Source organism: Mobula hypostoma, chromosome 6, assembly GCF_963921235.1.
Source record: "Mobula hypostoma chromosome 6, sMobHyp1.1, whole genome shotgun sequence".
Lineage (NCBI taxonomy): Eukaryota > Metazoa > Chordata > Chondrichthyes > Myliobatiformes > Myliobatidae > Mobula > Mobula hypostoma.
Window position 1 is genome coordinate 175,786,030 of NC_086102.1, and position 26,649 is coordinate 175,812,678.

The 26,649-nt window shown below is 38.4% G+C and overlaps 2 protein-coding genes across 14 annotated transcripts in view; both read right to left on the reverse strand.

The window, feature by feature from the left end:
• The window catches only part of wdsub1 (WD repeat, sterile alpha motif and U-box domain containing 1), a 46,072-nt gene extending 32,228 nt beyond the window's left edge, over positions 1-13,844 (reverse strand). Inside the window, exons 1-3 of the mRNA XM_063052296.1 lie at positions 13,693-13,844; positions 3,647-4,090; positions 1,069-1,256 (exon numbers count right to left, since the gene is read on the reverse strand). Of these exons, the coding sequence (XP_062908366.1) occupies positions 1,069-1,256; positions 3,647-4,044 (586 nt within the window). The 5' untranslated portion in view covers positions 4,045-4,090; positions 13,693-13,844. The remainder of the gene's footprint in view (positions 1-1,068; positions 1,257-3,646; positions 4,091-13,692) is intronic.
• A 2,126-nt stretch (positions 13,845-15,970) lies between these two features.
• baz2ba (bromodomain adjacent to zinc finger domain, 2Ba) overlaps positions 15,971-26,649 on the reverse strand; it is a 251,814-nt gene continuing 241,135 nt past the window's right edge. For 10 of the 13 annotated variants that reach the window (XM_063052299.1, XM_063052301.1, XM_063052310.1 and 7 more), the window contains 3 exons: positions 20,448-20,719; positions 17,633-17,776; positions 15,972-17,536 (listed from right to left, as the gene is read on the reverse strand). In XM_063052299.1, coding sequence (XP_062908369.1) covers positions 17,383-17,536; positions 17,633-17,776; positions 20,448-20,719 — 570 coding nt within the window. In that variant the 3' untranslated portion in view covers positions 15,972-17,382. Of the gene's footprint in view, positions 17,537-17,632; positions 17,777-20,447; positions 20,720-26,649 lie in introns of all 13 variants that reach the window. The other 3 variants (XM_063052306.1, XM_063052305.1, XM_063052309.1) reach the window with 2 other exon arrangements.

Consider the following 26,649-nt stretch of genomic DNA (forward strand, 5'->3'; position numbering starts at 1 on the left):
TAAATCTCTCAACTATTACCAGAGTTTTAGGGCTCAAGTGATTTTTGAAAGTTGTAAACAATTTTGGACATCTTGCTTGATGGTTTTTCAGAAGTTACTAAGTTGTGTTAAGCTAAGAAGCATGGTGGCTTTCTTTTCCTCATCCATGTCATTCGCCTTACAATACAGTTCAACCCTCTCGATATACAATTCCCAGTCCTCATTAGCACTATCACCTTTCCCGACTAAGGCCATTGTCACATTATTTTCACTTTAACTCTGCTGGTTATGCATCTTTCACTGTGTACTACGCAGTTACTCATGCGACCCTCAGGATCCATGACCAACTTCTCTGTACTGTTAAAACCCTTTCCTCTCACTGTCGCTTCCCCCGAATTCTGCCATCCCATAACTGTCAGTGCTATTGCTGATATTCGTTGACTTTCAGGTTCGTACTCGTCACCAATTGGTGGGCCTCTTCAACTACATATCAATTAAAAGCATGCACGCAGGATAGCTTTAACTGATGCATTAATATTGCAGGGAGAGAAACAGAAAGCAAATCAACAAATCAATGCACATAGGTAAGTCATCTGTCCATATGTAGTGCTAAAGGGAGTCACTGCTCTAGAAGAAACAGATCCATTCATTACACTTCTCATGCAACACACCTGCATTCAGGGAAGAAAGAAAAAAATACTGCAATGATTTCTTCCCTTACTTTCCTGTAACAGCCTAGGATAAATCTTACCCAGACCTGTTAATTCATCCTCTTTACATAGCATATTCTTATGACATAAGAGGATGCATTTTGGCCCACTGTGCCTCTGCCAACTGAAAACAATTCCATTAATTTTTTCCTTTCTGCTATTATCCTCACTTTCCCATTAACTCCTCCCAGATTCTGCCACATAGCTAGGACTAGAGATCACATCTGAACCATGGTCATTGAAAATATGAAGCTCCAATTTATCAAATGCTTAAACTGTTTGGTTATGAACTTATTAAATGATATAATGTTTAAAAATGTTACTTCAGATGCATTATAAAAACACAGGCAAATAACTGAATATTTCTACATATACATACCTTTGGTTGGCTGAGGTGAAAACTCACAACAAGTAACTCCCAAATCATGAGCTGTCTTCACATTAAGAAGGCACTTCATTTGACAATCCCAAACAGTCAGTTCTCCAGAGGTTGAGCCCGTAATGAAGTAGTTGCCACCAGGAGAAAAGTCACAGGCAATTACTGATCCATCCTCAACAGTGCTTGTCCTGAATTTAATTAACAATTCATTTCAGGATTTTTCTCACGAATTACGACTTTCTAAACAATCAACACGAAATTAACTTTTCATAGAAATTTTATACTAAAATGAAACAAGTTCAAAGTGATTTTTCTTATTTTTGTTGTGAAGAGGACATATTTGACTGACCTGCAGTGCCTATAAAAAGTACTTACCCCCTCTGGAAGTTTCCATGTTTTATTGTTTTTCAACATTGAATCACAGTGGATTTAATTTGGCTCTTTTTGACACTGCTCAAAAGAACAAGATTCTTTTGTGTGAAAGTGAAACTAGATCTCTACAAGGTGATCTAAATTATTTACAAATATAAAACACAAAAAAAATTGATTGCATAAGTATTCACCCCCTTCATGTCAGTATTTAGCAGATGCAACAATTACAGCCTTGAGTCTGTGTGTATACGTCTCTATCAGCGTTGCACATCTGGACACTGCAATTTTTCCCCATTCTTCTTTCAAAACTGTTCAAACTCTGTTGGATTACAACTCCATTTAACTAATTATGTGACTTCTAAAACCCAATTGGTTGCAGCACCAGTGATAATCTGGTTTGTCATATTAAAAGGGAAGGGGGGTGAATAATTAAACAATCAATTATTTTGTTTTTTATAATTAATTTAGATCACTTTGTAGTGATCAGTTTTCACTTTGACATGAGTCTTTTTCTGTTGATTAGTGTCAAAAAATCCAAATTAAATCCAGTGATTCAATGTTGTAAAACAATAAAACATGAAAACTTCCAGGGGAGGGGGTTAATACTTTCTATAAGCATTGTACAACGACTGGTAGGTTTACTACTGTTAAGATCAAATTGGAACAGAAGGTACGGGTTGTTCTACGGCATAAATTTTACGAGGGGTGATTAATAAGTTCATGGCCTAAGGTAGAAGTCAATTTTAGAAAACCGAGCTCATTTATTTTTCAACATAGTCCCCTCCTACATTTACACACTTAGTCCAGAGGTCGTGGAGCATATGGATCCCTTCTTTGTAGAAATTGGCATCTTGGACCTCCAGGAAGTGGTCCACAGCAGGGGTGATTGATAAATTCATGGCCTAAGGTAGAAAGGGAAGAGTTATACAGCTCTCGTTAAATATTTTCTGAAGGTCCAAGACGCTGACTTCTACAAAGAAGGGATCCGTATGCTCCACGACCGCTAGACTAAGTGTGTAAATGTAAGAAGTGACTATGTTGAAAAATCAATGTGCTAGGTTTCCTAAAATTGACTCCTTTTACCTTAGGCCACAAACTTATCAATCACCCCTTGTATTACATTAGCCCTAATGTAGTCTGGCCTTTTGTTGCATTGAGTTTCACAGCCATTTCTTCTTATAGTGAATCAAATTGAGTGAAGTTTGGCTTCTGTGAGGATGGAGACCATGATGGTTAATCTAACTTCTGTCTGAATCTGATTGTTGAATGCTTCAGTTTTACCTTCAGCATTTCCACGTAACGCTCTCACCTCATCAAGTACTGTCAGTCACCCCTTCTCATTAACTGCTTAACTGTTCACGAGATGCAGCAGAAGCTTTGACTGTATACTGCATACTGCTTTTGTTGTTTGGTATGTACGTACTATCATGTTGCAGAGTCATAAGGGTGACACCCTGCTTTCAGAAATCCTTGGTTTTGCTTGTAGCAAAGCTCTCAACGTTCTTTAGACCAAGGTGAATCCTCTGCTTTAATAGCAATATTTCGAGTGAAAAGTGATCCAGACCACAAAATTACTGATTGCAGTGAAAACAATTCAGTTACTGTTGCTGAGCCCATAATTCCTCAGAGATGCCTAGCTTTAAATGCCAAATTTGTTCAGAGCCTACCTTATTTATTGTTGCTGTGATTCCACACCACAGAATGGACATAATTCTCTAAGTATTAAGATGAGACTTTGCCTCCACTATATTTAATTACCCAAAGAGATCTTAATAAACAAGCTGGGAAGGCAGATAATTGCTGCAGTCAAGTGTTGATGCCAACTGGCCAGCCGGGACGGCATGAAAAGGGGAATGTGAAGTTCAACAATGAATGCATTTGACAACCTTAGGAAAGGAAAACTGACAGACAGCAACATCATGGAAGTATGGGTACAGTTAGATTTTTATTTAGAAAAATTGGATTATTTTGTTAGAAATCAATTTTTCTGGTAGCTGAAAGATGCCAAAATGAAACAAGATTAAAATGAGTCAATAATAAGTTTTACTTTCTTTAGTTCACTCTTATTATCTCCATATTCCATTAATTTAACTATAAAGATAAAATGTAATTATTTACCACCAAAAATGTTCAAATTAAAATAAAACTTTGAGACAATGCATGCAATTATTTGTGCTGAAATGTATATGCTCTGTATCTAACCAACCTGCGTAGTTTCTTCCGGCGAACATCCCATAATGCCACAGTTCCATCAGCTGCACCAGATACCAAATAATTGGTGTCAGGGGAGAATTTGCAAACCCGTACTGGACTTTCACTCGGCTGCTTCAATACTGCCAACTTCTCTCCAGATTGCGGATTCCATAACACAGTCGTCCCATCAGTTGAACTCGAAGCTAGGAAATTCCCACAGGAACTAAAGCAACAAGAATGTACCCCATAGCTATGGCCCTTTAGTGGTGAGAAAGGAAGCTCTGAGAAATCCTTCAATAAATAAAGACGAATTGTTTTGTCCAGTGAACAGGAAGCCAGACATGTGGAAGAAAAGGCACAGCAGTTAACATCATCAATGTGATCAGTAAGAGTTTGGACAAGTGTCACCATGGCCAAGAGTTGTAATTCTTGCTCAGATTTCCTCCTTATTTAAAACCTATACAAAAGAAGGAAAAGGTTAATGATGTGAAAATTATTTACAACACAAAATCAGTACAACACAACTTTTACTTCACAAATTTGAAAAAGCATATAGATTTTCAAAACATTTTGATTCAGTTATATGCATTAAACTGAACAGAAAGCAAATATAACAAAATACAAATTCCTGCTTTCAAAGGCATTAATTTGATCTGAATTTAAATTTCAAGAAAACCTAAAACAATTTATGCAATCATGAAGCTTATATTTATGTAATATGAAGTTGATTCTTTGTAAGGGCACTAATATACCCAGTCCCTAAGCTTCACATTAGCAGATTCCTTACCAACCTCCTTTACAGCTCCATCAATAATTTAGCTTCCATTACTAATTTAATTCACTTCTGTATACAGTAAACAAAATCCTTATTTTCTGATCATTCATATTTGGCCTATGGTTACTGTGTCAAAAGGAATTGCTTTCCTTGATTTGCATCATCATCCTTGATATCTCTCTGTTTTTATATGTTTCTTTAAATGCAGCCCCTTGATTAATTCACATCATCTCAGCTGAGGCTCAATCATATCCTTTAACATCTAAGCCACTATTTATACAAATAAATAAGGCATTTTTTAAACCACCCCATTATCTTGTCATTATACCTTTCAGCATTTGTAAACACGGACACAAATGCAAACTTCCAAAATGCCATTTTTTGTATACTATCTTTCCATTTCAATTTTCCCAAACAAATCACATCACAATTTATCTCCACTGAATTCCATATATCATCCTGTTAACATTGACGCATTTAATGTTTATAACCATAATGATTATTTCCTTTGCAGCCCTACTCTTGAATCACATTGAACTTCTTACTACAGTATCTATGCCACTGTCTAGATTTTACATAAAAAGCAAGCTATTATGGATGTTTTGAATGTCTGTGATAGACAATAATGTAAAAAGTTTAATAGATTTAAGTAACTAAAAAGAGAATTAATTAAATATCTTGTAGTTCTAGTAAATACTTCAGGCAATGACATAAAAAATATATAAACCACCCACTTCAACAATCCTGATTTTATATCTTTCTGTGATTGCCTATATATTTATTATCCTGTCCCTTCTGGTTACTGGAAAGCCAAAAGTATAATCCATAAGTAGTGACTGCATCTTTCTTATTCCTGAACTCTAGCCATATGGGCCTTGCACAATATTACTGACTGTGATATTTTTCTCAATGAGTAATGCAACTTCCCCACCCCTTTTACATCCCAGTACAGGTGGCCCTCGTTTTCTGAACATTCGCTTTACGACACCTCGCTGTTACGAAAGACCTACATTAGTTACCTGTTTTCGCTAACAGAAGGTGTTTTCACTGTTACGAAAAAAGGCAGCGTGCACCCAAACAGTCAAGCTCCTCCCCCGGAACTGCATTCTAGCCGCTACTGCTTAAACACATGCTTTATCTCAACTTATTTTGTGCATCCATTAGCAAGATGAGTTTTACGGTATCGGAAAAGCCTAAAAGAGCTCGTAAGGGTGTTACACTTAGCGTAAAACTAGACATAATTAAGTGTTTCGATCATGGTGAATGTGACTTGCCTGCATCCACCATTCGCACTATTTATATGCAGAGAGAAATAATTTTGAAAGCTGCTGATGTTACTGTTGCTTCTGCTCGTAGCAAAGTGGTCTCTCTTAGTCGGCATCCAATAATGGATAAAATGGAAAGTCTATTGCTTGAGTGGATTGATAGGTGTACAAAGGTAGTGCTCCGTTAAGTTTTCTTACACTTAAGGAGAAATCAGTCAGTCTTTTTAATAAGCTGAAACAGAAAGCACTGGACGATGGTGATGAAAGTGTTGCGAAAGTGGAATTTAAAGGTAGTCATGGGTGGTTTGATCGGTTTCTGAGGCGAGGGCAGCTTCATAGTTTAACATTTACCGGAGAGAGTGCTTCGGCTGATACTGAAGCTGCCGAAAAGTTCCCGGCAGAACTGAAGAAAATAATTACAGAAGGTGGTTATTCATTTAAGCAAGTGTTTAACTGTGATGAAGCTGCAATTTATTGGCGTCTTCCCGATTCCGGTAGGTGAAACTACACTGTACATACATTATTTCTACTTTATATAGGCTGTGAATTTTCGTGTTATTTGGTATGATTTGGCAGCTTCACAGCTTAAAGGTTACTGTAGAGAGTGTTCCTGCTGAGAGCACTTCCGCCGAGAGTGCTGCCGTGAGATTTTCGCTGCGCTACAGTGCTGCAGAAAAGTATTTCTACTTTATATAGGCTGTGTATTTATCATATTACTCCTGCTTTTACTATATGTTACTGTTATTTTAGGGTTTTTTTGGGTCTGGGAACGCTCAAAACATTTTCCTGTATTAATAAATCGTAATTGCTTATTCACTTTACGACATTCCAGCTTACGAACCATTTCATAGGAATGCTCTACCTTTGAGTAGCGGGGGAAACCTGTATATCATATCTAAACCCTGAAACTTTGAACTGCCAATCCTGCCTTTCTCTCAATTAAGTTTTTGTAATGGTGACATCAGTCCTACTTAGTCATCCAGGCACTAAAGTCATTTGCCTTACTTGTTATACTCCTTGTATTAAAATAAATATACTTCAGATTGTCAGTCCCAATATATTCACTAACCTGGCTCTACCTGTTCTTCCTATCAGACTTACTTGTCTTTAACCCTTAAATTTTCCACAATCCCCCTACCTTCTAACCTACTCCTCTGCATTGCAACCCCAAACACACTGTTTTAAATCCTCTAGAGGAGTGGTTCCCAACCTTGGGTCCAAAGACCCCTTACTTAATGGTATTGGTCCATGGCATAAAAAAGGTTGGGAACCCCTGCTCTATACTGATACTTCTGTTGTGCAACAAATGTAATATTATCAAATATTACAGCCACATTTTTCTCCTTTATGTGAAAAATTCCTTTTGGGCCCTAAAACAATTGGTCCAACCCCTGCCCAAGTCAATCTCTTACACTTTATAAATTTTTTTGGAGTTCAATTTCGCCGTTAACCTTGTTTCACATGCTCTCTACACCTCCATTATCAACACTTCCAATTGCCTTCTTCCTTTAGTAACTCTTGTCCACAGTCGCCGGAAACTATTTGAGAACACTTTAAGTCAATATAAACTCACCATAGGCACACACAAACCCCATCTACTTAGCTTGCTAAAAGTCAATAACTGTTTCAAAAATGAAAAATAATTGTGCATAAGGGCAAATGGGATTTCTGTCTTAATGAGATCAATGCAACTTAACTACCAAATGTGTTGAAACAAATGCTTTTTATCCCCCAATTTCATAGATAAATCAATGTTACTTCATTCAGGGAGAGTGGTAGGAGGGCCCTGCTGTTCAGAAACATGTAGATGGAAACAAAAGGTTCTGATAGAATGTGAAATTGGAATAGTTTCTACGTCTCAGTAGGTTACTTCACCTAGTAAACTATTTCTGAATCCTGTGAGTAGAAGCAGAGCTCCTTGTACATGGGAAAACTGGGAAGAAAGGTTTCCATGAGCTAAACATTGAGGCACTTTGGACCACTGGGAAACAACTCCGGAATCACAATGAACAAAAAAGCTGGTTCTAAGTAAATTGAATTTTGCAGGAATCGGAAGAGGACCTCAGTACATCTGAAAAGTGGGAAAGCGTCATATAGGAACTTGAGAGTCCAGTGATAGATAGCTAACAGATAAATTACAGAGACAAAGAGAGGATGAGTGAAGTGGAGGCACTGGAATGTCAGGAATGCTGGCATGAAGCTGTATAAAAGCTTCTGACAGCATTGGAGGAAGAACAGGAATCTTGTAGAATCATGAAAAGGAATGACAAGCAGAACGAGATTTCTTTCTCAGCCAAATTATTAGAGGAATTTATTATGTGAAAAGGCAAGATCTGATCAGGGTCAATCAGCATGGCTTTGTGAAAGGTAAATCATATCTCACAAATTCTAGCAAGGCCTTTGTTAAGTACCGCATGGGTGGGTTGGTTGGGAATGTTAGGACACATAGGATTCAGGGTGAATTAGCAAACTGGGTACAGATTTGGCTTGGTGGTAGTGGAGGGTTATTTTTCAGACTGGAGCCCTATAACTCGTGGTGTGTCACAGGGGTTGATACTTAGTCCTCTGTTGTTTATCGTATGCATTAATGACTCAATGAGAATTTAGGTGGCATGATCAACAAGTTTGCAGAGGACAACACAATTGGTGTGGTGGAGATAGAAGAAGGTTGTCTGGTTACAACAGGATATAGATCAACTAGAGAGAGTGGGTGAGGGAATGGCAAATGGAATTCAACTCAGACAAGTGCAAAGTGAATCATGCATTTTTTTAAATTTCAGAATTAGACTTTTGCATAATAAAAAAATCAAAGAAAAAAGTGCAAAAAAGCTCTATACTTGTAGTTGATACATTCAGCCGTGTAAACTTTTAATGGAAACAATAAAGAGACATAGCAGTATTGCCACTCATTTGTCTTCCTAAGGAGATACCCATTTTACTGTCCGATGGGCTTCCACATCCAGCACCTCTATGTATGGTACTGGAAGGAGATCATACTGTGGTCCCTTCCTACAGAGTGGCTGCACCAAGTTTCACTGCATCCCTCAGCACGTACCCTTGTAGTCTGAACTGTGCCAGTCTGCATCGTTCCTTTACAGACATCTCACATTCGCTGAGAGAGGTGAGTGTGAATTGTGGTCCAAGTCTCGAAGGAGGTTTGTATCTCATCTTACTACAAAGACTGTGGGAACCTATAAAATCTTTCAGCTCTTGCTCTGTTTAACATATAAAGAGAGGGTATGACCATGAAAGCAGAATTTATATGACAAATTATCACGCTATCAATCTTTCCATTGCTTCATACTGTTCTCCAGTGGCAAAGGATGTGAAAATACAAAAACAACAGCTGATTTCCTCTGGAGCAAATCTCCACAGATCTAATGCCACTCCTTTGCTGCCGTACTGGATTCCAGACTGGAAACTACATCACTCTGGAACAATCCCCGCTTCTCTGTGGTTTCTGAACTTCCGTCATCTCAATTTTGATGCTGCAGTTAAGCACAAGTTTTGACTGTACCTTTCTCATTTCTTCATAAAACACAGCATGCCACAGGAAGCCATTCATCTTACTAAATCTGAACAGTACCACAGTTCTTACTGATATTTACATGACCTTTTTGCAGAACATGAATATGGATTTTTAAATTTAGAGTCCTGATGAAAGGTTTTGACCTGTTTACTCTTTTCCATAAATGCTGCCTGACCTGCTGAGTTCCTCCAGCATTTTGCGTGTGTTATTCTAAACAGTAATCGATTTAGTCCCAGATCCTCCCATTTTCTCCATCTGGTTGCTACTTTTTTCTCCTGCAAATTTTCATTCAATTCACTTTTAAAGAAAAACACTCTATTGAGAGATATTAAGGCCCTGGTTAAGAAGAAGGAAGTGCATAGCAGGTATAGGCAGGAAGGAGCAAATGAGGTACTTGACGAGTATAAGAAATGCAAGAGAACATTTAAGAATGAAATCGGGAGGGCAAAAAGGCAGCATGAGGTTGCTCAAGCAGACAAAGTGAGGGAGAATCCCAAGGGCTTCTACAGATATATTAAGAGCAGAAGGATAGCAAAGGTCAAAATTGGTCTTCTGGAAGATCAGTCATCATCCATGCATGGGGCCAAGAGAGATGGGGGGATCTTAAGTGGATTTTTTGCATCTGTATTTACTCAGGAAACAGACACTGAGTCTACAGAAGCGAGGCAAAGCGGCAATGAGGTCATGGGCCATATACAAATTAAAGGAGAGGAGGTATTTGCTATCTCAAGCAAATTAGGGTGGATAAATCTCCAGGCCTTAACAAGGTGTTTCCTTGCCCCTGTGTGAGGTTAGTGGAGAAATTGCACAGGCCTGGGCAAAAATATTGAAAATGTCTTTTGCCACGAGTGAAGTGCCAGAGGATTGGAGGATAGCTGAAGGTGTTTTGTTGCTCTAAGGCTCTAAGAATAAGGCAGGAAATTATAGGCCGGTGAGCCCGATATCAGTAGTGGGTAAATTATTGGAAGGTTTTCTAAGGAACTGGATATACAAGTAGTTAGATAGACAGGGACTGATTAAGGATAGTCAACACACACAAAATGCTGGAGGGACTCAGCAGGCCAGGCAGCATCTATAGAAAAGATAAACAGTCGATGTTTTGGGCCAAAACGAAGGGTCTCAGCCTGAAATGTCGACTGTTTATTCTTGGATTTTGCTTGGATTTCTAGTATCTGCATATTTTCTTGTGTTAGGGATAGTCAACATAGCTTTGTGCATGGTAAGTCATGTCTAACAGTGTTTTTGAGGAAGTTACCGGAAAGTTGATGAAGCCAAGGCAGTGGATGTTGTCTACATGTACTTTAGCAAAGGCCTTTGAGAACGTCCCATATGGGAAGCTGGTCAAGAAGATTCACTTTCTTGGCATTCAAGATGAGGTAGTAAATTGGATTAGACATTGGCTTCACAGACGAGGCTATAGTGTGGTAGTAGATGTCTGCCTCTCTGACTGGAGGGCTGTGACTAGTGGTGTGCTTCAGGGATTGGTACTGGGTCCATGTTATTTGTCACATATATCACTGATCTGGATGATAATGTGGTAAACTAGATCAGCAAATTTGCGGATGACACCAAGATTGGTTAGGACTTACATAGCGAGCAGTAGGGCACTGAGGAGTGCAGCTGAACAAAAGGATCTGGGAATGCAGATCCATAATTCCTTGAAAATGGCGTCATAGATAGATAGGGTCACAAAGAAAGCTTTTGGCACAATGGCGTTTATAAAGCCATTAGTACAGGAATTGTGATGTTATGATGAAGTTGTATAGTGTGTTGGTGATACCTAATTTGGAGCATTGTGTAGTGTAGTTTTGGTCACTTACCTATAGGAAAGATGTCAATAAGATTGAAAGAGTGCAGAGAAAATTGACAAGGATGTTGCCAGGACTTGAGGGCCCAGGGAAAGGTAAATAGATTTGGACTTCATTCCCTAGAGCATGAAGATTGAGGTTTACAAAATTATGTGGGGTATAGATAGGGTAAATGTAAGCAGCTTTTTCAGCTGACATTAGTGGGGAGGGACATATGGACAAGGGAATCAAGGACTGTACACTCCCTGTAGAAAAGAGAGAGATAGGGGAGGGGGTGAAAGGAGGGAAACTGGAAATATAATCTCTTACTCTATTCTCGCCAATTTTATTTCAAGACAGTAAGAAATACAAAAACAACTTTCTGAAACAGAATACTGGCCTTTGATAAAAACAGAAAAAGAGATACAGACTATTTAAAATTTGATTGAGCACCTTTACTTGCCTTTGTTTACTTTCAGATAAAAATATTTCTATCAATATTCCTGGGCCTTTTTGAATAATTTGAATACAAAGTAAAAATAAATTAATTATCTAACGAAGTTTTAAATTAATTATTCCAACACATATACCAAGTAAAGATAATTCTATTGGATCAAATCTTGTAGGGAAAATGTCAGCTTAGGATTCCTATATGCATACAATAGATGTTGAATTTGCTAGCCACTTTTATTGGCAATCTGCACTCTGACCTTGGACTCCTTATAGTTAAACCTGCCTAGTTGACCCACAGTAACTCCTCTTATTTGACTGGTTGGCAACAGATGTATGCAAAGTATAAAAAATAAATTTTAGATGGTTCTGCTTTTGAGAATTGCTGGAGTCTTAATTTGTATTTGCTTAAATGCTTCAAAGTAACATCAGGGACTGTTGATAACTGAAAGTAATACAAGTTATTTCAAAAGTTACTATTCGTGAAAATTCAGCCTCTTAATGCTCATTCAGTATTCAAAAATTGTTGCCTATATTTGGCATAAAGCAACAGCATATTTATTTTCAGCTCCAAGTCTGGGGAAAAAAAGCATTCCTTCAACTGAAAACTATATTTACCTTTGATGAACCAATCAGAAAACACATACTACTTAGAAATAACACCACATGATGCAAAGATGCCTTCTCTACAACACTAATATCAAGCCCGATTATCCCTCAAGGTAATGGGAGTCCCAAATGTCTGGCAAAACAACACACTTTATCATCTAGTTCTTCCATATGTTTCCCTTCTCAATCTGTAATGTCAAGTTCATTCTCCCTGTGCTGCAAAAGCCCAATACCAAAAGTGTAAAGGCTTCCACAAACCCCCTATTCCCAGTTAACACAGGTATGCATTTTGATACATATATTGAGAATTCAAAGAGCAGAGATGTGAAATGACAAAGGAATATATATATTTTAAAAAACTGAATATTCAAGAAGGGCCTTAGCCTGAAATGTCAACTATCTATTCATTTTCATAGATCCTGCCTGACCTGCTGAGTTCCTCCAGCATTTTGTGTGTGTTGCTTTGGATTTCGAGCATCTGTAGTCTGTCTTGTATTTAATATTTTAATCCTTCAAAATCATTGTACCCGATTTCAGCTTCCTTTTCCTATCATCTTTCAAATGTCATCTCCTAAAACCTACTTTTTTCCAGACTTGTTTGAATTCCATCCCTTGCAGGGGAATCAACCGCAATGGTTGATATACTCCAAAGCAAGGTGGAAGATGAGGAAACCAGGTCAACACAATCTAGTTCAATTATATTTTTGGGGTTTCCAACTCAGGATCAGCTGTTAACATTCTGATCCCTAAGAATTGAAAAGTTCATTACTGCCCCTCCCCCAACCCCCAGGAGTCCAAGCCACAAAAATCTAGTTTCACTCTAATGCAGTATTTGGAGGACACTATTAAGACAAAAGAGACTGCCTCTGCTGATATCTGGAACAATAAAAAAATACAAGAACTCAGAGGCTCAAACCCGAACACCGACATACACTCCCCCACCCCCAACCTTCCACATATACTGCGCGTCTTTGAGTTCTTGCATTAATTTTTGTTTTGGCTTTGGGAGACTGCATTTTTGTCAATGAGATCTTTCTAATACAACGGTAAACTTCGTTCCTCTCTGTGTCCATCCAAATCCAAACTTTGACGACGGACAAGCCTGTCATTTTGCCAACAGTTAACCCTTCAAAAGATATATTTTCTGGTGCGAAGTAGCAGATATGTACTGTACACTACTGGGTGTCAAGTACGTTGGGACGTTTCAAAACTAGCATGAAATACCCTTTAAAAAAGTGCGTTACCATCTTTTTCTCTTAGCTTTCTGGAGCGACTTGAGGATCACTCCCGAATAAGCCAGGGAGCACGCCAGCCCCTGAGAATTAGCACCGCCTTTTTAAGAGACATTCCGAGAGGCTACGCATCTTTGAAGTGGGTGACGTTTTTTTTAAGCCTAGAGACGACACATTTTGAAACCGGCGCACGCATCCGCTGTTCGTGAACCGTAAAATAAAATAAACAGTTCATTCAGGGTGCCGTCCCGAAAACCGAACCCCATTTCCGCCCGCGGCTTTCAGCGCAGCGCAGGGAAGGGGGCGGACCGGGCCCGGCCGACAGAGACATCGCCGCCCCACGACTACCAGCCCAAGCCGCGATCGCTCTTAACGGGCACAGAACCGGGAAACGGAATGTGTAACTACTCACGGAAAGACCGCAAGACGCCGCAGAAAGGACGGCCCCGGACGCGGACAGCACCTTCCGCCACGGGCGCGAACGTCACACCTTTCGACGGCGGTGCGGGCGCGGGCGCGGGCGCGGCCACATGACCGACGCACGGGTCCCACCGGTCCGCGCTCGGCTCGGCGATCCTCTGGGATCCGCAGTACGGCATCGGGATCCAGTACAGTAGTTACTACACAGTCGCTAGGCACGGCCGGCCGACTGGCTGGCATTTGTTACCGATCCCCAAACCGTCCTCGAGAAGGTGAAAAGTAAACCGCCGTGATCCCTCTGCCATCCTTCCCAAAATAACTTGACCTGCTGCGTATTTCCAACATTTTGTTTGTATTTCAGATTTCCATTATTGAGACGTTTTAAAAACCATTGCAAAATGCTATAGGAAACTGCAGGATTTTGACCCAGCATGGGTGATTTTCCAACATTTTAGTGCGGATTAACGGTTAGACTGGATAAGATAGTGTGCTGTCGAGGATACTCATAGTAAAGGATGAAGTCGCATTTAAGTTCATTTTCCGAAATGCTCTTTCCAGCGCGTGCTACTTCCCTGTGCCAATAGTGCTGTTTTACAGTGGGGTCTGTGATTTTTCAGTTGTTATGAAGAACTTAAGGGCAATCCATCATTCATTGAGGTTAGCAATTGTCAGTTTGCTTCTGACACCTTGTCTGCAAAGAGCTTTCTTTGCAGACCTTCAAAATGTATTGTTGCCCCGTTGGAAGTAAATTATGCAGCAGCCAATCAAGTCATCATCAGTACTTGTCATGCAAACCTCACATTGTCAATGAGATGGAGGTAGCAGGCACGAGGAATTCTGCAGATGCTGGAAATTCAAGCAACACACATAAAGTTGCTGGTGAACGCAGCAGGCCAGGCAGCACCTCTAGGAAGAGGTACAGTCGACGTTTCGGGCCAAGACCCTTCGTCAGGACTAACTGAAAGATGAGCTAGTAAGAGATTTGTCTTCTCCTATCATTTTGGATCTCCCCCTCCCCCTTTCAAATCTCTTACTAGCTCTTCTTTCAGTTAGTCCTGATGAAGGGTCTCAGCCAGAAACATCGACTGTACCCCTTTCTATAGATGCTGCCTGGCCGCAGCAACTTTTGTGTGGGTTGCTGGAGGTAGCAGGTGTCAGCTGGGCACCTGGATAGAAGCTCTTATTTGTCTCTAATGAAACCGGCTAGTGATTACAACCAGGTTGCTTTCCAAATATTATTTAAGGACTCTTGCAATTAGCTTTCCCCATGCCATTTCAGAGGGGCATATTCTCTCCAACCCTACCGCCATTAGACTCACTTTGGAATAAGACAGAGTTTTCACAAGACTGAAAAAATAAACTTCCTGCTTCATCCTTATCAATTCCATTAGAATTGGGGCATATGGACTGATGGCTGTTATCAGGCTGGTTCCACAGAACATTGGAAAACTCAGTCTTGACAAAGGATGGGTTTTCGAGAGGGACGTTGATTGACTTGTACTCAAGTGCTCTAAATAACATGTTCTGCTGTGTATTGTGGGTATGTTACATTGTTCTGCCAAACAGAGTGAGTATGTTATACTGGCACCAGAATATGTGGTGACACTTGCGGGCTACTCCCAACGAACTCTCAGGCGTGTTGGTTGTTAATACATCTATGCAGAAGGGTCTTGGCCCAAAATGTCGACAGTTTATTCATTTCCATAGCTGCTGCCTGACCCGCTGAGTTCCTCCATTATCATGTGTGTTGCAACATATCTCACTGTATGTTTCAATGTACATATGACAAACAAACCTGAATTTTGAATACAATGAAGACTGGAAGGTAGACACAAGGACCATTCCCTCAACCTTAGTTGTTGAACTCTAGCTCAGCAGGTAGTAAAGCCCATGATATACACAATCAACTGTAATATTGCTGAGTGATGCAGCAGGCTCAAATAAGCCTTCAGACTTCCAACTGCCGCTATTCTGTAGCAGGATGGGAAATTGTAATTTTAGTTTTTAGCCACCAAAAAAATGTCAAAGTGTGCCATGTTCAATATAGCTACTTTTTACAACTTTTCTTACAGTTTAGCACACATTTGAATAAACTGATGGTATAGCTAAAATACACAAGAGTTCTGATGTAGATCTCAACCCCGAACATCAAACCTTCTCATTTCCTTTACTGTTTCTGCTCAACCAACAGAGTTCTGTCAGCAAATTATGCACTGAGCTGTTAACAAGGACTAGTTTAAAAACAAATTTCATATTACTTAGAATAACAGATGTGAATGGAACATTTTGTTTACTGAAGTAAACAACTATCAGAACAAAACCGCACAAATGTTTTAGAAATCAAGCAAGCAAACAGAATTGAAAAACACCCTTTTATTATGTCCGTGCCACACATACTAGTGAAAAATAATGCTCCTAAAAAAGAAAACTACCCTTTTTCACAACATATTTAAATAAAATAACTTCAAGTACTTTGACTCAGGTACAAAAGTTTCTGATCTGAGCTGAGCTGCCTCCAATAGGCCACTGTAACTTACAGCAGTTAAACAGTGGTTACACACAGTGGTTACAATGAGCCACTGAGTACCAAATTCTATGGCAAGGCAGATGGAGGGAAATGCATTATGAAAAATACTGTGTATAGGAAATTGTAATTTATTGTGTGGATATAAATGATTATATTGGAATGAGACCACAGTGGCTCAAAAATTATATAACAAAAATAGAAAATGGAAAACCTAATATCCCCTACACCCTGTTTTAAAGGCAGGCACTACCCAACATTAGGAGACTCCACAGTGTTTGTAGAGGATATGTACAAGCCATATATGTATAATCATTTTAAGACTAAAATAAAATGCTACAGTTATTCTAAGGCATAACAATATTAAATGCCTGGAAACAATATGTACACATCATACATATTTGAACAAGACTTAATTAATATTAACATTAATGAACAATTATATACAGATGTTTCTTTGTTGATCCACTGTTTTTGAATTTACTTTGAGACTAAGTAGGTGGTGCATTGATAAACAGAGCTGTAAATTTATGTCTACAGTAACAAGAGGTTCTCCAGTGCCCTCCTGGACAGAACAGTGTAAACAGTTTTCAATTGGCTTTGTTTTATTCTTCAAAAACATTCGTTGTTTTATTTCCTTTGAAGACTTAAAGCAATTTTGCTGCCTCTTCCTTTTCATAGAAAATGAAGACTTGACATTTTATTCATAAGTTAACAAAAAATTAAATACATTCACTAAAATATAAGCTACAAAAGAAATTCAAGATTTTTTCCATTTACTTCCACGTATATTGTTTTTTTTAAATGAGGGAAGAGGATTTCCCGTCCCCTATTACAGCTCTGGTCATTGTATATTTATTCAGTGCGTTTGAAATATTGGTTGCTATTGCACTAGGACCACCCCATGCCTCTGAACTCTTTGGGTGTGCTTCCCTGTTCTTCCGAAGCTGTCCATAAAATATTTCTATAGTTCAAGAGCTACAGTCTCCAAAGGAGTGAACCTCTTTTAGAGTAATCCTTGGCTGGTATTTCCACATTTTAACAAGTGATGTGAAATATCTGCTGATTTGTGCAAACGATCTTGCACTCCCCGTATATATGAAGACACCAGTATTTCAGGCTGCCGGCTCAAAGTCGTTAATTTATAAATTGATTGCCTTAGCTTCCCTTAAAAAGCTCAGCCCATCGCTTCTCGAAAAATTTCCTCATATTATGACCAGCTCTGCCAATGTCCGATTCATCTTCATTAAATGTTTCACAGTTGTCAAAAACTAATCTGGCATCTACTGCAAATACTTCAGTATTCGGGTACCTATGGGGGAAAAAAAAAATCACATTTGGTTAAAAAACAATTTAAAACTTGAACTAATTCAAACTCTTACATATAAGAAAATATTCAGAAACTTACAGTCCATTGCTGAGTTTCTCTCGGATAGTGGAGAAATCCATTGGTTTTTTAATAACCTTTCTATACCCAGGTACTAGTTTGGAGTTCACAGGTAGCAAGAAAGGCCATGCATCCTCATGTGTTTCCAATTCCGATAACATTATGCTGGAAATAATAATAATAATCAAATTAGGAAAACTGATGAAATAATCAAGCACAATTCATAGGTCTTTTACTCTAACAACCAGAAATACTAAAAACATCATAATCACACACTACCTTCTTCTAGAATGGTCTAAGAAATTGAAAATGGAAGGTACCACTAATACTGAATTAAAGAAAAGAAATGGCAGTGAAGAATTTTCAGAAAGATTGACAGTGCCATTGAAATATTACTGGTATAATTACATATATATGAAAGATTCTGGTAGAAGTTGCCCATATATAGAATTCCATGCATAGAATGAAAATCTAAGCGACTACATAACTGAATGCAGCTATATTGGGAGATTTATTATTGACAGACAGAAAAGCAGAAGAGCTTACGTGATAAGTGTAGTCAAAAATGTTGACAGTAGCTTTCCAAAACAAATGTTTTAGAGCTAATAACTGAATAGGCTTTTATTAATGAAAATAAACTTAATTAATGGTTTCCAATTATGTCTGAGGGACTAGGGAAAGTCATATACTAAAATTTTAAATTAAAACAAGCCAAAGTTGAAAAGAATAATAAACATTGGGAAGCATTCAAAAACTTAGGACAATATCAAGCTGGTACATAGCCGTCAAACTCACAGGCTGCATGAGAACATTTTAGCTGTGAGAAAATATTGCAAAGGCTGGGATTATTTCTCTGGGATAGAAGAGAATGAGGGGCAATTATTTGAGTTGGGTACTTCAGCACCCATCGCAAAAGACAACATCAATCAAAAATAAAAGGTTTGGACAAGTGCAAGGAAAAGTGGAAATCTGTCTTTCTGGGAGAACTCTGAATAGCAACACAAAGTGCAAATAATATGAAGCACTGAAGTGAATTATGCAGTTTTGGACACGATTAAAAAATAGTTTGCAGATGATACAAGTGGCTGCTTAGTTAAATGTGGAGCACTTCAGACTGGAAGAAGCAGTTAGGGAAAATATGGCAAATGGCACTCAGAACAGAAAAGGTGAGGTTATGGATGTGGCACGTCCAATATGGCAAGGGAGCCTAAAATGAATGGCAGGGTATTGAATTGTGAGGACGATCAAAGGGCACTGGAGAACCTCTTGTTACTGTTCTGACTGACACATTATTTGTCACATGTACAGTATATAGAAACATTCAGCAAAATTATGCATTTCACGTCAAATTAATCACAAAGGTTGTGCTGGCCACACTTCTGGCACCAACATAGCATGCCTGACTCACTAACACAAATCCGTATATGTCTACGATAAGTTGTAAGTTGAGATTTGTGTCATTGAATACTTTAGCACAGAAGCAGGCCAACTGGCCCATCTAGTCAGTGCCAAACCATTAATCTGCTTAGTCCAGCAACACACAATAAAAGTTGCTGGTGAACGCAGCAGGCCAGGCAGCATCTATTGGAAAAGGCATCTATTGGACTGTACCTCTTCCAATAGATGCTGCCTGGCCTGCTGCGTTCACCAGCAACTTTTATGTGTGTTGCTTGAAATTCCAGCATCTGCAGATTTCCTTGTGTTTGCAAATCTGCTTAGTCTCATTGATCTGCACCCCGACCGTAGCCCTCAATACCCCTCTCATCCATGTACCTATCTAAATTTCTCTTAAATGTTGAAATCGACCGCGTATCCACCACTTGCACTAGTAGCTCATTCCACACTCAACTCTAAGTGAAGTTCTCCCTTAAGTTCCCCTTAAATATTTCACCTTTCACCCTTAACAAATGACCTCTAGTTGTAGTCTCACCAAACCATAAATGGTTGCATTTATCCTATCAATACCCTCATAATTTTGTATGAAGAAGAAGAAGAAAACCCTTAACTCCAAGTGGAGTCATCGGGACGTGGTCATGTCGGCATTTTTTTTTAGCAGGCTTTCTTATTTTTACGAGGCTGAGTTGCTAGCTCGACACTCAACCCAGCACGGATGGAAAGTGTGCAAGGGAGCCAGCTGGATTCGAACTCAGGAGCCTTCGCTCCGAAGTTCGGTGCTGATGCCACTGTCCACCAGCCCGCTACATAATTTTGTATACCTCTATCAAATCTTCCCTCAAACTTCTACGTTCTAGGGAATAAAGTCATAACCTACTCAACCTTTCCCTCTAACCCAGGTCCTCAAGTCTCAGCAACATCAGGGCAAATTTTCTCTGCATTCAATCTTATTGACATCTTTCCTGAAGGGAGGTAACCAAAACTGCACACAGTACTCCAAATTAGGCCACAACAATTTCAACATAACATTCCAACTCCTGTACTCACCCCTTGTCAATAAGTGAGGTCAAAGGAGAAAGGTCTTGCAAGCTGACAGGAAGGCAACACCAACTCAAATAACCATGTGTTACAACAGTGGTGTGCAGAAGAGCATCTCTGAATGCACAACACGTCAAACATTGAAGTGGATGGGCTACCGTAGCAGAAGACCACAAACATACATTTAGAGGCATAATAAAGTGGCCAGTATATCCTAATCCATTTTGAAAGTGCTTTCACTATCCTTTCATGCAATATATACCAAATTTCTTTAAAAATTAAGGGAATTCCCATTCCCTATCCACTTCTTCTGTCAATTATTTACCTATTTTACTATTAAGGATAGAGTTCATTATTCATATTAGGCATTCTCATATACAGTATTTGAATGTCTAACTCATACCTGCACAAGGACAAATCCTTGTTATTATCTTTTATGATTTTCCACTTCTTGTTAGGTGACGGGCCCTCTAACCTGGGTGAGTTCATAGATGGGCTATCCTCCACTTTTCGTTTTTTGGATTCTTTACTTCCTTTCTTTGGGGTACTGCTTGTACTAGCTGTCTCCTCTTCATCACTAATACCAGCTCCAGATAACCTCCTCGTCTTCTTCTGTTCAAAATTCTTTTTTGGACGATTTAGTACTTTTTTACTCCGTGGAGACTGGCCACTTGCCTATCAAAAGGAGATATTGGATGGAAGAGTAGAAAAATTAAAATTAATACTCTCAAATTTAATATCACCATACACATTAATGAGACATTGACTGCTATTATGTCCATATAAAATCACCTTCTTCATACAGGTGCAAAAAAAATCAGTGGAATTAACAAGGGAGAGTGCAAAAGTTTTATATATATTTGTCAACATGGAGCGGAGAGTGAGTTTGTTAATCTGGCAGTTGCAAGGGATGTTGGGAACGGTGAGGGTGAAGTGCCACTGGAGAGGTGTGGGATAGGTGGCAGAAAAGGAGCGGCAAGGACAGGGGTTAGACACACCCAGCCTGGAGACATCAGGCAAGGTCATTTAATTCCAAACAATTGGTTTATTGATCATTAGAGAAAATCTCTATGGTGCTCCCACTCCCACCCCTCTCCCCGTTCTCAGTCCACAACAGAGACCCATATCAGAATCAGGTTCATCAGCCATATGTCATGAAATTAGTTTTTATTTTGAGGCAGTAGTACAGTGCAATACATATTAGTTTTGTGCAAAAGTCTTAGGCAATATATACACACACATACTATAATACACACATTATATACATACACAGTACTGTAGATCATTGGAAAATTTGAATATAAAAAATTGTTGAGAATTCATTGCAGGAGGCAGAGAACAAGAATAGCTAATGTCACTGCTAGTTGGAACAGACTGCAGAGGACTACTATATGGAGCACACAAGTAGACAATTGTCAGCTACAGCTTAACAAAGTTGAGCATTTGGGAATAAAGGAAAACAAATGGATTAGAAAACTAAAACCAAAGCTAACCAAAATTTCATCAATGTCTACCAACTGACAAAACTAATTAATTTTGAGCTGCTTAATACAGTATATTCTAAATAATCTTTTATAATGCAGAACATCTGTTAGGCCTGTCCAAAGGAAAATTCATAACTTTGGAAAAATGTAATACAAAGATGATATGGTTGAACTAGAAAAAGAAGAAAAGCAATGATAAAGTGGTTTAAAAAAAAAAGTCAATCTCAAAGAAATGAAACCTTTCCTTTGGAGAAAAGGAAGCTGAGGAGGTATTCATTTGAAAGTTTAAAGACCTATTAGTATTGTTTTCTATTTATACAGCTCAACAAGGGCATGCAACTATACACTTACATATCATAAACACAAGAGTTTCTGCAGATTCTGGACACCTAGAGTAACATACAGAAAATGCTGGAGGAACTCAGCGACACTTTATTCATCTCCATAGATGCCGCCCCACCTGCTGAATTCCTCCAGCACTTTGTGTGTGCTACACTAGCATGTTATAGAAGGTATATTTCACAGCAATTTCTATTCAACATTAAGAGAGGCCATTTTAGCCCAATGAGTCCATACCGGCTCAGGGAGCAATACAAATCCATTAATTTCCCCTCTGTAAATTATCTTCCACAAATCCCCATTGACTGTCCCAGATTTTACAACCTAGGGTCAATTTACACTGGCAATTAACTTTCCAAACTGGGATGTGGATGTGGAAGTAGATCATCCACGGAAAAACCCACACAATCACAGAGAGAACGTGCAAACTCCAGTAAGACATTCACTTGAGGTGAGGTTTGAACTTGTGCTGGAGCTGTGACAATAGTGGGTTTAATCAGAATGTGGAGTATTATTCTAATGATAGTCTGCAGAAGCACGATTGTTAAAAAAGTCACAAATCATGACTGCACTATAAACCATAACTGCTGAGACAGCAGGAATCTACACATTAGATGTCTCCACTTCTAAAAGCCTATAAAACATTGGGCAGCACATTATACAGCATTTCTGCTCCCTCCATCAAAAATGGCTGGAAAAACTAAAATGCATGATTAACTCCCTCCCTATATGCCATGCAGGCAGCATGCCAACTTCCTGCTGTCTGCAGATTGATTTTAATTTGTAGCTGGTGCCAATCATGAAATAGCTGGACTCAACAGCAGAGAGCAAATACCCTCAGTAATCAGGTCCAGTTAAATCTCCTTGATGTTCCTTAAGAGTCAACATCCAATTCTCAAGAGGAGGAGCATTATGTCTGCAGGAGATACCGGCAGTTGTGTAGGTAATTGATCTGACCAAGGGACCATGAAAATGACACAGAGTTAAGGATCAATACCCTAGTCCTGACAAAGAGTCTCAGTCCAAAATGATTACTGCTTATTCCTTTCCATCGATGTTGCCTGACCTGCTGAGTTCCTCCAGCATTTTATATGGGATAATTGGCATTTTGGGTTGAAACCCTTGTCAGGACAAGGATCAGGACTGGTAGTACTATCACTATGGCAGATAGGGAGGGGGATAGTCAATACAGGTCACTAGAATTAAATTTGGTGGGATTGGAGAATGCTAGAATTAACAGTTAGGCTCTCAGGGTCAGATGCAGATCAGAATGTACTGCACTGTCAGGAAGACTGTTTTCCAGAGTGTCCAACAGACAATCCCAGAAAAATCTGGTCAAAGTTTCCTGCAACAAAAATTGCTCAAGGAATAGTAGTAGCATTCCATGTGCCTCTGATGTGGGAATATCAGTGGTTCAAATATGACTTAACTGGAAAAAATAGTCACCTTGTACTTTCAGTTTTGAAGTAGAAAAATCAAAGCAACAACAAAAAGATAATGAGCATTTAAACTTCATGAAGTTGGTGACCCCTTTAAAGATCAATAAAGTTAGATCCTTTCTGTGACTCAATAGATAGTTAGCATATAAAGTTAAAGTAGGCACTGAATGGAAGATTAAGAAAAATGACAACACTAGTATGAAATCAGAAGTGGACATTTACTGATGTCATGATCTGCAGGTTTTCTGATAGATATTAACTGATAGGCACTAAAGTTCTTACTGGATATTCAGTGAGATTTACTCCACATCCGTCTGTGCATTACAAAGAAAGCCACTTTGGAAGTGTAAGACCACTAATTATAATAATTTCCAAGTTATCATGGATATAATGATGAACCACAATGATGTAAGAATTTAATTATTACTTCAGACTTTACAAAGAAACACATGTCCACACACATTCTTATACCACATGTGAGTAATGCTTCTTAGAGCTACCTCACATGAAACCAGGTATATTTGATGAAAGACAAAAAACAAATTGTCAACTCAAAACTATATTAATTATCTTGTGAATACCAATACAATATTTTCCATGCACATTTTCACCTGTGTTGTATAAATGCATCATTTTTACAGTCTAATAATCACTATAATTAACAAACCAGCAAAGTGCAGATATCGGTGGTTCTCAAAATTTTTCTGCTTGTGGCCTACTTGTGATTTTCATTTACCCCTGTGGCCCCCACTTTCCATTGTCTCTGTTAGTTGCTGAAGTTTTTTTTTAAATCAACTGTACTAATTATTCTAATATACACTCAATATTTGTTTTAACAGGTTATAGGGATTATATAACATTATATTTAACATAGTTGCATATGAAAAATAAAACTATTTCAAAGCCCTGAATAGGAAACTTTATAATAAATATAATAGCCTTCCAACAGCAGTGAAAAAGTGATTAATATTGTTACTTTAGATTTTTAGTGAGATCCTTGCAACTGGTGCAAACTAGTGAGTTTTTGAATTACCTGGTTGCACTTTGTTAAACCTCGTTGAAGATAATCAAAGATAACCTCCTTTCACAATATCGAGAAGGTTACAAGCTTTTAATAGCAGGTGAAGAGCTTGACTAAAATCACATCCACACCCTACCCACACAGGCTAAGTTGTTTTGCTGCCCCATTTGCATCATCTAGCAGATTTTCCTATTCATTTCATTGTTTTCCAATCAAATTACATACAGTATATTCATTTCTATTTATATATTTTAGTAATATTTCACTAAAACAGTAAAATTAGCATGGCCCATTCAGAAACACCTGTGGACCCTAGTTTCTTGTTTTTTTACTTGAGGTCCCTATGAAATTCGGCATGGCCCTTTGGAGACAATATGACTCATGTTAAGAACCACTGATCTACATTATAATACTGTATAAATTTAACGAGTTTTAATTTGAAGTCTCCTTACTTTTTCATGAATTAAGTCACAAAAATGCAAAATTGTAATGAATATATTTATTGATATGTAAAACTTTAAGAACAGGTGGTACATAGTCTAAAAGTTACAAACTGACATCAGATATACCACTCGTGATTGTACTAGAAAACATCAGAAAAATATAGATGCTGGGATCTGAAAAAAACAGGAACACTGAAAAAAAATCAACTAGCAAGGCAACATCTGTAGAAAGAAAAATTGGTTAACATCTTCAAGTAGAAGAGTTTTCAATAGCACTGTGATTTTACTAACGTTAAAATAGCTTTCCCCCACAAAATCATGGCTGCACATGTTCCAGATATAAAATCTATCTGAATAAGTCACTGAAATACTTACTTAGCTCTTGAACTTCAACCTCATTGTCACTACATTCAAAATATTGACCCATCAAACTAGCATCACTGTGGGAGTATCATGACCACACAAAACAGATGGAACTGTGTACCTTTAAAAACCTCATGGATTCAACATGGTGCGTTGGCAACTAGATGCTTGCTTAATAAATCTTAGCCATAACAACATCTAGAAAATGAGCTCAAAAATAAATTCTTGTCATAATATAATATCTGCAACAGAAGCCATATACAAATCATACAAAATCTAAACACAAGAGAACTGCAGATGCTGGAAATCCAAAGCAACCGACAAAATGCTGGATCAACTCAGCAGGTCAGGCAGCGTCTATGGAAATGAATAAACAGTTGATGTTTCCGGCCGAGACCTTTCTTTCAGACACAGAAGTACAACAGATTCTGACAAAAACAGCCCAATACTGTATCAAAATTTGAAGGTTAACAATGCTGGATGTGGAACTGTAATCTCTGGCGCTCACTGAGGTTATAAATCTCAAGCAGAACACAAGAGAATCCAAGCATAATGTTAAAGTACAACAACACTATGGGGCTTATTTTGTACCATGTGACATATCTGTCAGACAAGTTCCTAAACATTTACTCTATGTTTTAAAATAATTTGCCTGCAAATTAGCTGAAGAACTCAATATTCATGTTAAAAAGGTAACAGAAATCTGGAAACAACAAGATGGTACATTTCCTTAGAATTGTACATTAAAAGTATATAGGAACTCAGTTCTATATTCATGATAACTCAATCCCTTATCTTGAAACAATATCCTCTTGATTTACATTCCTCTGGTATGGGAACTCTGAACATTTGATGTGATTCAAAGAAGTATTTTTTATATTTCTATCTCCTGAAAGTAAAACCTATTTATTTTTAAACTTTCCTCACAAGACAACCTCCTTAGCAATGAATCAACTAATTGAACCCTAGCTGAATGCCCTTCCAGGCCTTGTCATTTCCTATATAAGGAAACAAAAGCAGACATTTTATGCCCTCTACCACTTAATCTTATTCTATTATTTAGTCAATGTACAGAAACCTTTATTGGAACTAATGACTTTGAATTTGAAAATAATTATTGCAAATGCCCTTTCTCTTGCCGAGGAAACTATCTTCCTCGTTTCTCAAGGGTAATAAATACTGATCTCTCCAGCAATGATCAGCTGCCGAAAATGAATAGAAAACCAAGGCAGAATCACTGTTTTGGCCTCCTATACTTCCCAACTAGTTTCAGTTCACTGACCTGAAATTGATCCACTTATCTCCATTTACTGCATCAGCAAATCAGTCCATTTGTTATCTGAGAGTTAAAAATATCCTCAGTACAAGCTCTTAAGATGCAATTATTTTAAAATAAATTTTAAAATGTGATACAGTGGATTCTGGTTAATTGGGCCATTGGTTGATCAGGGTAGCTGCTTATTTGGGACAACACTTCAAGAACAGAAATGAGAAAAAAAGCAGGGATTCCCTTTAT